This window comes from Colias croceus, chromosome 1 (assembly GCF_905220415.1).
Source record: "Colias croceus chromosome 1, ilColCroc2.1".
Taxonomy (NCBI): domain Eukaryota; kingdom Metazoa; phylum Arthropoda; class Insecta; order Lepidoptera; family Pieridae; genus Colias; species Colias croceus.
In genome coordinates, this window is record NC_059537.1 from 5,848,236 (window position 1) to 5,860,237 (window position 12,002).

The window sequence follows — 12,002 nt, forward strand, 5'->3', positions numbered from 1 at the left end:
AAAAATTGAATAAATTCGATCGCTCGGGCGGGTCACGAGTGGCTGAGTTGGTGAGGCATCCGCCCCGGAATGGCGCGAAGAGTAGAGAAGAATAATAAGGGTTTTTCTTTGGAAATAAAAAAAAAAAACACATGTCATTTAGTACATAAACTTTATTTTCCATTTAAAATGTATCAATGTAAATAATGGAAATATTTATAAGGAAAGCTAAGCATCTTATAAAAATATCTTTATCATTTTGAACTGCACACAGGCATCGGGCAAGTTGACAATTATACGTAGTTATATTAAATTACAACAACGTGATACTAACAAGTATATAGAGTATATAAAATTCTTTTGCAAAGCTTTTAATTGTGGACACCGTGCCTCGATCCTGCTTCTTTTTTACGTTGTTTTCTCGCATATAACACATAGATTATAAAGATTTTAATAAATATTAGTCGGAATGCAAGATACACATCACGAAAGAAACAGAATACAATCCCAATTTAATTCAAGGCTCGCCCGTTAGTTCACCACGCCACAAGACGCCTCAATGACAGATAAAGTACTTTTAAATTGTACATTAGACACCGTTCATAAGACCCGGGGCACAATAATCTTAAGTCTACAATAATTATTGTGGGGTTTATATAATAGTGCTGCGGTAATAATTATAGAAAAATCCCTGTCAGTTCATTTATCCTAGAAGTTCCGATGAAAAACATATCTAGGTAAAATTGTATTTCGAAATGGGGATTATTTATCCCATGTTAATATTACAAGTATTAATTGTTGAAATTGCAAAAAATCTGTCATTACATAGAAATAAAACTCGTGTGTGTTCCAACTTTATTAGCACATAGTATAGCGTGGTGTGTGTGGGAGCGAGACGGGGTAGGTGTGTGGGTCGCACTCGCACTAAGGCAGCGGCTTGTTCTCGGGGATGGTGGGCGAGGTGGCCCCGCTGGCGCCGCGGCTCGCGTCGCGCAGCGCCTCGTCGAAGCTCTGCGTCGAGTTCGATCTGGACGATACTTTACCCTGCAATACATTTTGTTCCGTTTGATATATTTTTGAAGTGAAACTTTTTTTATCGGGGTTGGAAAAAAATTTAGTGTAACATTTTTTTCTTTACGCGTGACATTTTTCCGTTACGCGCCATCTTTTTCTTATCCCTAGCACGCGTATTTCTGTAAAGTTGCATATTATATAAGTAAATTATTTTTTTTAAATAAGGTCATAAAAAAGTTTCACTCCTTACGTGTGTACACTAATACACGCACACATTTTTTTATATAACATTCAAATCCTAGTAATATTACAAATTTGTGTTTGTTTGTTACTCCTTCATGCAAATTAAATATCACATTCGGACATACATAACAGAAGAAAGAACTCTTTTATTATGTACATAATGGATCTCCAGATGAGAGTAGCCTTTTTGCTGATTTAAACTAAAATCAATCTTCGCTAAATTTCAAATTCGACTAGATCTTTGAAAAAGTAACAGAATTTCATATTTAAAAATATACAAAGTAAAATAAACAATAGGTGCCTGCACGTTTCTTAACGTTAACGATTCAAATGAATTAGGTAGATACCTCACTATATCATTTTCATAAAAGTAACCTTACTACCATCTAAACACCATAAATTATCCGAAAACGAATACCTCAAAAATTTCATACACATTATCGACACATAATGTTAATAACTAGTCAAATATTATTTACAACGCATACCTTAACGTTCTCATACGCGTATCCCATACGTTCCTCGATAGAGCGGAACGAGTCGGAGTTTCGCATTTGGCCAATCTTCTGCGTGACGCCGGCCGTCAGCCCGCCGAGGATCGATGTCGTCTTCTCCGCAGTCGACTTTATCACAGATTCGGTTTTTTGGTATCTGTAAATATTCGTTAATAATTGTAATCTTTCTTTCTATGGAAATTGGGATGCCTTGATGAGATCGCTTGTCTAACCCAATCTATAGAGAGGAAATATATAATTGATTTAACGTTTATTTGTTTGTTGCGAATTAGGACATGTTCTCAAAAAATATATGTTAAAAATATATGTACCCATTGCGCGGACTAGACGTTAATAAAACAAGTAAATTGTTGTGAATATCTTTCTCGTGCTTTTGAAAATAAAATAAAAAATAAATAAAGGGTATTTTTGAAGAGACAATATTATGTAAATATGTAGTAGTAGAAAACTAAGCCTGAAGCTGAATGAAGCCCCAAATAATCTTTTTTACGACATCAGATATCAACAGAAATTTCCCGTTATTAGGAGATAAGAAGTAGATAATTCATTTGTGGCAATTATATATTAGATTTATTTGCTATTTATTGTTTCATTCATCACACACGCTCATTTTTGTCGAATTTTAAAATGGGTCCTAAAATCATGGGCTAGAAGGATCTACATCTACACTTATGTTATAAAGAGGAAATATTTGCTGAACAAAGGCTATATTTTATAATTTAATTTTTTGAAAGCTTTGTTTGTATCGAATTGTATGGATTAAATACCTATTTTATTTATTAGATATGATATCAAGCGACGGTTTTTTATGTATTGTTTTGTTGGAATGCATTGTTATTATTATTTCTAATAAAGGACGTTATCAATGAATGATGTTTTATTTATACTTACACGTATTATTATTTACTAACATTTTTTTTAATTTGACGCTCATTTACGGATTAAAATAGCACTTGTTAACTCAAATATTTATGAGAATGTTTCATACATTTTATAAGCGTAATGACGTCAGGATATACCTACATACATATTATAATGGCTTACAAACTAAGGTTTTTATAAACTGTGACTGACTAACGACCCTGCAACATCTTCATTACTTATATATCGTGTATGTGAAAAACATCTACTAGCTGTAGTAACCATTTCATTGCATCATTACACATTTACATAATTATTAAATGGTGAAACCCTACTTTTCTATCAATGACGTTTAGTTTATATCTACGTTACAATAATCCACATTAATTAGTTACAGATAAAACTTTAATTGAAGTAAATCTATTAAAATGCGGTGCACGTACATCAACATGAATCTAAACTTTATATTTTTCTATCAATCCATAATTAAGTAGTAAGTTGTCATTAATTAAAAATTGGAAAAGCAAAGTACAATTTTCATACAAATTACATTAAAATTGACGTAAGGTTAGACAATTTGCATACGCGTGATACGAATAAACAAGCGATTGCGCCGTTAAATAATGTTCGTTATCAATAGCAATTATGACTAATGATTCGAGCCGACTTTACGAGTGTGTTATCAATGTTCAAATGTGTAAAATAGCAAGTAGCTATTAGATATTGACGACGAACTAAAATAAACACAGGTACCTATATTTCACACCAGTTTCACTGATCAATAATTTTCTTTACGGACAACCTTGGCGTCTCACGTAGGTACTATAAACATCTAGTATCATAATCGTTTATTTAAAGGTAGGCAACAATTAATACCTTATTTTGGTCTTTTATATAGCTCATTAGAAAACTCTGCCCAAACACGCGTAGGCAGAGTTTTGCTTCGGACTGATTGTGACTTGTGAGTCTACGTGTTTATTGTTCGTCAATGACGGACAAGCAGTGAATTAGACTACTTCTATTTCCTATCGGACTAAAAAGTAAACATATTGTATTTGTATCGGAAATCGAATTGAAGACCTCTTGTTGTTTGTTATTAATATTACACAAATATTATGATCACTTACACTTGGCTCTCTTTAACGTTTTTCAATCCTTGATTGACGTCTTCGGTGATCTCCTTCCAGACGGTGATGCCAAGCTTTCGTTTCAACTCGGAACTTTGGCGGATCTAAAGAAATTTGTATAAGTTATTTATGTTTAAATAGATTAATCGTTAAACATATAAAGCTAGCTTAAAACACTCTGCCTAATAGAAAATAGGTATTTTTCTAAAATTAGTTTGCATAATTTATATAAAATACTCAATGCAAAACAAGCATAAGATTTTTATAAAATTGCATTAGTGCTTATAAAAATGTGTTTATTTATTTTGTATTTAATATAATCTGATAACCTTTGCTTTTTGTTTGCACATAAAAGAGTAAAGTCATTCTAGGTGAATTTGATAAAATCGACCATAGTATAACAATAAGCGAGCAAGTACTTAATTTTAAACACTGCAATACGACCTTCACCCATAATTCAATGTTATATGTGTGGTATTTGGCATTATCGCATTTCCATTCTAATTGTGAACATTTTGTTGTTACAAAAATTAACCTTTTATGTATGAGATAAACATGTACATTATTATTTAATCGGCAACGATGTTGCAATAATGATCATAACGAGAACGCAAATTAGGTATATGCTATGCATTTATATAATTTTGTAATAAGACAACTTGTTCAACGTTTGATCGATGATAACTTCGAGTCTCGTCGACTTTCATAACACTAAAAATTTATTCAGGCTATATTACTGCGCTATATGATAAAATAATAATTTCTAGTAATTATGTAATACGTCTACTTTAACCGACGAGATGTATCGCGAATGTTTCATTAATTTTAGATTGGCTTCTGAACAACATCACACCGTATTGTTACCTTTTGGATGGAACTGAATTTTAGGGAAATCTACCTGAGGATGATGTATCGAAACCGGTTGTTGTTTTTGTGGTTAATTTAAAAATTTATAAGTGTGCATTTTATTTTAAAAATTTAGAATTGTTCACACTTCTATAATTATAATTACATTTTTATTAGCATAGAGGTATGATAATAAATAACAATTTACAAACAATTTTTTTGTGTAATATGCACCAGACTTGAGGCTCGTAATAACGTTATCCACGTTTTCATAAACTGTTTGATCCAGTTATAGATACGTTTTATTGTTATATTTATATGCATGTTTTTTCAAACATTACATTTTAATAATAGGTATTTGAAAAAGTCCTTTGCTAGACGAAATTTTACCGCGTGTATAACATATACATATTTAGATTCTTTATCTATCAAGTTGAGCAACATAAGTTTAGTAAGTAGTACAATATCAAAGTTGATAAAATATTCGCCTCGATAACGTATCCAAAATTTAATCGCTTTGTTTAGATTATCGCTTGATTTATATTGAGTTTAAAATTCCTGTCTATGTCACCCAAAGATGTATGTAATGAGCCTACCTAAGGGTATGAAATCATTTCATAAATCATAACTCTTTCCCCATAAAAGATTAACAAGTGATATCTATCACACTCAAGTACGCGTATAGAATAAAAAATTCTAAAACTATCGTATATCTTTATCCTACTCTAAATTAAACATACTATTCGTTAATGAAAATATTAGAATCAACTACAAAACAAATTTATTACCACAAACTAGCTTCCGCCCGCGACTCCGTCCGCGCGGATGTCGGTTTTCGCGTGGATGGTTTATTTATCCATTTTGAGTACCTCTGACAATAACATCTTATAAATATCTATTGCACCCAATTCCCAAATACGGCTAGGCCTATAATAATACGCAACGTGTGTTCGCGGTTCTACGGAACAACGTCTATGGATAAAACTGAAAAATTAAGATTATTTTTTTTCTACGTATTTTTCCAGGATAAAAAGTATCCTATTTTACGCCCAGGATAATAAGGTATAATTATACCAAGTTTCATCGAAATCGAACCGCTAGTTTTCACGTGATGCCTTCACATACAGACAGACAAAAATTTTTTTAAATACAATCACATATTTGGGTTTGGTATCGATCCAGTAACACCCCCTGCTATTTATTTTTTCAATATTTTCAATGTACAGAATTGACCCTTCTACAGATTTATTATATGTATAGATAAAATTACCACAAATAAAATGTTGAAGTTTCTGTTCTGACACACAAAAGAAGGTTTGGGGCCGAAATCCGAAAGTTTTCATAATCTACTGAGTCGGTACATAATTAGTTTCAATTAGAGAGGTATAAAACGTTTTCACAAGTGGGTAATATATTCAATGTTATAATGAAATTTTGGAAGAACATTAACTACATACACTTTATGGTAATTACTACGACAGTGTTTATAATAGGATTATCGATTCTTTATCGTCATACGGAGGCATTATGTGAAAATAAACTTGTATTCTATTGTCTAATTGGATTTTTACATGTATATGAAATTATGAAGCATGGAACTGAAATATTAATGCTATCTTTATTCATGAAATACGTACGTAGGTACCTAGTTAGTTAATGGTTATACGACTATACGTATTGTATTTATTTGTTAATGTCTATTGTATTTATTTATTAATGTCTATCTAAGGCTAAAAGGGCAAAATGGTAACGGCTATGATTATTATTATACTTATTTGGTTCAGATCTCGAAAATACAGAATAAAGTATTCAACATTTATATAAATTAGGATCAGTGTGATAGTCTTAACTCTTTAGTCATCAGTTTCGATATCGATGACACATACTTTTGGAAAATCTAAGCACCAATACGAAGATAACAATTCTGCTTCATCGCGGTCAGTAGAGGAAACACTAATTGTATTCGACTTACGAGAAGACTGCTTGTTAAAAAACCAGCTTAAAGCACAATACGATTACCTATACCTATATATTATGACAAATTTTAAAAATTAATGAACACGTCTTTTTAAAATAGATAACAAATTTTTGTGTTAAACAATTTTTAAAATTTGTCATTTTTCAGTAACAATATTGAAACACTACTCTAATGAATCCTTGCAAGTGCCAAACGTATTTAACTTCACAACAACCATTCGTCTACTTGTCAAAATTACAATGCTTTCCTAAAACCTTATATTTATACTAAGTAATCTTTTTCCTCTTGAATCACTCTATCTATAAAAAAACCGTATCAAAATCCGTTGTGTATCATACATACAAACAGACATTAGTACAGACGTGGGAAGCACCTTTACTATGTAGTGATAAACTTACTTTACTCTGCAGCACGGTGCGGAGTGTCGCGATCTCGTCCTCCACTCTGGCCAGCTCACGGCTCCATTCGGCTTTGAGCTGCTCCGCTTGTTCCGGGGTCAGCCCGGCCAGCTCGTCGACGACGTGCGCGTCGCCTGCGCCGCTGCCAGGCATCGCTTCTTCAGCTGATATACAAATATACTGATTTATATGGCTTGCACGATGTACATAGCAGTAAAACAAATTAAGACAATTAAAATCAGATTGCGATTTCGATGTAGTCTTATAAATTTGAAGGTACTTTCACGAATTAGTGGACACCGTATATTAAAGTGTTTTGAATATAATAACTAAAAGCCCGTAAGACATGTAAAGAATTACCAAGTAGGTACTAATAGAATAATTACCTATAGTAAGGAATATTTTATATTCGAAATATTAGGGTATTAAACGTTAAGGTGCTCTATTCGATTCGGAAAAAATATTAAATACTTAATTACTGTGCTCGACTTATAATGATAACTAGAAACTTAGAATATTTTATACAGGTACATTGATTACGTTGCCATTAACTGACTTGAAGTTTGTGTACATAGATTCAATGAACACAAGTGTGTTAACAATGACGTTTTCTTGATTTATCTTTTATTAGTCATAACAAAAACAAGAGTGGACATCTATACATACGTGTTTACCTACTAACGCTTCGTAATTCGCATAGTGACTAACTGACTACAGACGATTAATTATTATTCGAGTTTTTTCGCAATGTTGTAACACAACTTTAATGTGGAGCCTGGAGTGACGTTTATGCACACACTACCAATATTATGATATGGATATAAACACAAACACAAAGTGCACAAACTTATTATGATACTTTGTTGACACCGTGAAAACTTATACAATATCATTATAGTTGGTAAAAAATACATACAATTTCTAAATTTTGTAGACATTGCCATGACATGCTCGTATGAAAACATATTGCTACCTATTCATATAACCAGTTTGAGAGAACAGACCAATAACAAGTTTTACCCGACAGGGTATAGTGTACGTGTACGTGTTTATACTGTATTGCTACAGCCTATAATAATGTGAATGTATTCTTTATCTGTGGTAAACTTAAAGACAACTCTCAGCAAATGAAGGGCCTATTAAATAAACATGACAAACTTCGCAAAGTACCTGTACGATGCTTTGAAATGAGATCACTCAAACACTAACCTCCTGGAGTTATTCCTAAAAACTTTTTGTAATTTGTGTGGCTCGACACTTTGGCAAGATACGGTTTTGTTAAATCTTGAAATGTAACCCGAACTTCACGCATTTTTTTTCTAAATATACGAAGTCGACGGCGACGATTGTCCATGTAAAATTCTGTTTCTATACATAAGGCAGATTCGGCTAGTTCTGGCAAGGAACGCCATTCAGCTTCCGCATCGTCAGGTGTCCAGTTCACAATTTCTTCTAATTCGTCCAATTCATCTACTGCGACGTCAAAGCTAGGAGTGGAATCATCATCAGGTGGCACAAAGTAAGGATCTTCCATATACTCCAAACTCGCTGGCCCGGTACTTCTGTCTCCGAGACCCGCCATCCTTTCGACTATCTACCTCGTCTGCCGCGGCAATTTTGCATATTTTTAATTGTAAAAAAATAACTGTCCAATCTAAATGTTCCTAAAGAGCGAGGTAATCGGACGCACATTGGCAACAAAAATAAAAACACTAAACATAAAACATGACACTGCAACAATAATTGTTCCTGAGGTAATTATATGACTGACATATTTTATTTGATCACAATAGTTTCATGGAAAACAATGTAAATATTTTCGCTGTGATGATAAAGGCAGCAATATGTTTCCTTTCTTCCGCCACGTCGGGCTCGCTAGCGCAATCGCCCGCGCTCGTCTCGCGCCGTTGCCCGAGTGCTCGCATTAGCCACTTTCACCACCTACCACGCGAGCTTTAAACATTATTATTTCTATGTATATTATAATGTTCTTGACCTTAAACGACGTATATTCTCAAATTACTTTAGTATTTTATGTATGTCGAATTCGGTATAACCTAAGCGCATACGACGTCTATAGTGGCGGGACATAAAATAATGCCAAAAAAGTAACCTTGCCGTGTATGGTAAAGTTTATTGACAGCGCCGGAGGCAAGTGAGCGTCGAGAACTCGCCACTGAACCGCCGACATCGCAACAAAACCTCCTTACGTCACCTCTTTGCAATATACCACAAAAAATGGTAAATTGCTCAAGTCACTGTGATTCATAAAGGAATTCAGTCTGCTCTCAATTTGAATGTCTAACTTTATTTAAAATAAAAACCGGCCAAGTGCGAGTCGGGCTCGCGCACAAAGGGTTCCGTAGCAGCAAATATAATAAATTACAGTTAAATCAACCTATCTCAAAAACTATAAGAGATACTTTGATCAAACCAAAAATCGTTGAAAGAGTTAATTAGCATGCATCACCTCTATTTTTTTTAGAATTTTATACCCCGTAGTTATAAAAATAGAGGGGGGGGGACATACTTTTTACGACTTTGAGAGCTGATATCTCAAAAACCGTTCACTTTAAGAAAAATGTTTTTTAGAAAACTTTATATCATTTTAAAAGACCTTTCCATTGATACCCCACACGGGTATGTACATCGAAAAAAAAAATTTCATCCCTCAGTTACATGTATGGGGGGCCCCACCCCCAATTCTTTTTTTTACTATTTAGTGTCATATTTTTGTAGCGGTTCATACAACACATATTCCCATCAAATTACATCACTGTAGTACTTATAGTTTCCGAGTAAATCGGCTGTGACAGACGGACAGACGGACAGACGGACAGACGGACATGACGAAACTATAAGGGTTCCGTTTTTGCCATTTTGGCTACGGAACCCTAAAAATAGATTTTATCTATATCTAATATGCATCAGAAATGAGCTAAATATGCAACTTTATTTCTATTTTTTTTCAGGTTTATGTGAGCCCACACAGGGCAGTATAATAGAGTTTATATCAATTTTGTATAATAATTATGACATGTCTTAAATATAATAAATAAATATCAATACCTTAGTTAGGTAATTAGGTGATTTTAACAAAAAAAAAAATAACTAAAAAAAATATCTTCTATTAAATTTTTATTTAACTTTATACAGCCTCCTAGGCTGTATAAAGTTGAATATGAATTATTTAAATTGAATTTTGTTTAACTTATACTTAATACAATACTTTTCTTGAAGAAGGTAGCATCCATAATAATTATTTAAATGTGAAAAAAAAGTTAAATTGCATATTGCTTGCTGTTATAAAAACTTTTTTAATATTTTTTTAATTATTAAAAAAAAAAGAGTATAGTCTCAATTCTCAAATTCAAGTATTGAGTACTTATAATGTTTTGATGTGACCCTTTATTTCAAAACAAGAATAATTATGGTATCTACATAGTTAATATTGAATAATTTGATATTAAAATATTATATTTCATTTATACACCGTAAACAGTTGTTTAGTTAGTATAAATATAGCTGAGCTGAAACCTTTGTTTATTAGAATATATTAATTTCAGGAAATAAAAATACTGGTCTGATTGGAAAAATTCTTTCAATGTTTGATAGTCAATTTATGTAGGCAGTCTACAGGATATCTGACATCATGAATAATGTGGGTGGAATTGCAGAGCTCAACTAGTAATGGACACTAGTTAAATCAATTTTAGCATACAATATTTATAGGTACAATATTGTGAAATTAATAATTAAATTGTTGGTGTATTTTGTTGCAGTACATGTAAGAAGTAATCAGATTTTAACAGTGCATCATATCCAAATACACATTTAGGACAGTTTTAAAGCTTTCTGATAATGCTAAATAAATTGTTCACCCTTTAAAAGAAAGTGACTTCTAAAAAGTGCCAAATAGGCTATCATAGACATTATCAGCAGAAGATGAAAACAGGCTTGAGACTTACACAAAATACATGCTATGAGTCATGCATGTTTGCAGAAAGAACTCCACTGGCACTTATGTTATAATATGTATACCATAACTAAATATACATACAAAATGCAGGTCTTGTGCATTAAATTATGGATTTAAGATTATGAAATGTATAAATAATAACAGTGATAATTTCCATAACAAACATCAATATAACAATATTCGCATTTCGTTTTCTTGTTGAAGGCGCATCGTGGAATACGAAAGTAGGCCAATTGATAAAAGAATAAAAGAGAACGGAAAAAAGAAAATTACACAACTTTTTAAAAGTAAGAGGAATAGATAAGTATGTTGTAAATATTGAACACTGACCTGTTTGAACGCCGCTCATTTTAATCAATTTAATTATAAGCAATTAATACTTTAAGAAAATGCTTCTTTCTTCTTATCACTTTTGTTTATATCAAAACTTCAAGTACCTATATCTCTATTACAATAAATAGATTGTCATTTACAAATAGAAATTAGTATTGTGTTAATGGAAAACTATTATAACATATAAAATTTTCACAAGATAATCGGGGCTCAAGAAACAATCAACAACGTGAAAAATTAATGAAAAATTATATTGATACAAAGATTTGACAATTGTTAAATGACAAATGTCAACGACAGTCAACACAGATATAGCAAAGTAGGTACGGTGTTTCTTTTTTTTTACATAATATTTAATAATTGTATCAATTTTACAAGGATTTCACTTAAATTTTACATAATATAGGCAGTTAGATTATCAAAATTTATTTATGACCATATTCTACTTTGATATTTAACGATAATTATTTGAGTTGCAATTTTTTATTGAAATAGCTTTTTAGAATTTCTTACATACTGTACTAGGAAAAAGCTAAAAAATAATAAAAATGCAAGTCGTGCATGTTGTCATCGGCTGCATCCACTGCATCATTGTAAATTTAGAAAAAATGTTCATAGTTTATGGTTATTTAGTGTTGCAAATGAATAATTTCCCTAAATATAGGGAATCATTATTATAAAAACTAACCTCATCCGCTCATATTATGCTTTCTGCAACCACAGTTGCAA

The 12,002-nt window shown here is 32.1% G+C and overlaps 1 protein-coding gene across 4 annotated transcripts; it reads right to left on the reverse strand.

Annotated features, from left to right (window-relative positions):
* Nucleotides 1-134: 134 nt before the first annotated feature.
* LOC123693053 (tumor protein D52) lies at nt 135-11,543 on the reverse strand. Of its 4 annotated transcripts, none has more exons than XM_045637988.1 (5): nt 11,271-11,543; nt 6,962-7,125; nt 3,740-3,843; nt 1,725-1,887; nt 135-1,023 (listed from the first exon to the last, which is right to left on the reverse strand). In XM_045637988.1, the coding sequence occupies exons 1-5, from the start codon at nt 11,287-11,289 to the stop codon at nt 904-906; spliced, it is 570 nt and encodes a 189-aa protein (XP_045493944.1). In that variant the 5' UTR covers nt 11,290-11,543; the 3' UTR covers nt 135-903. The 4 variants fall into 4 exon arrangements, with proteins under 4 accessions (XP_045493944.1, XP_045493925.1, XP_045493935.1 ...); XM_045637969.1 differs by lacking the exon at nt 11,271-11,543 and adding an exon at nt 8,171-8,893; XM_045637979.1 differs by lacking the exon at nt 11,271-11,543 and adding an exon at nt 7,878-7,988.
* Nucleotides 11,544-12,002: the final 459 nt, after the last annotated feature.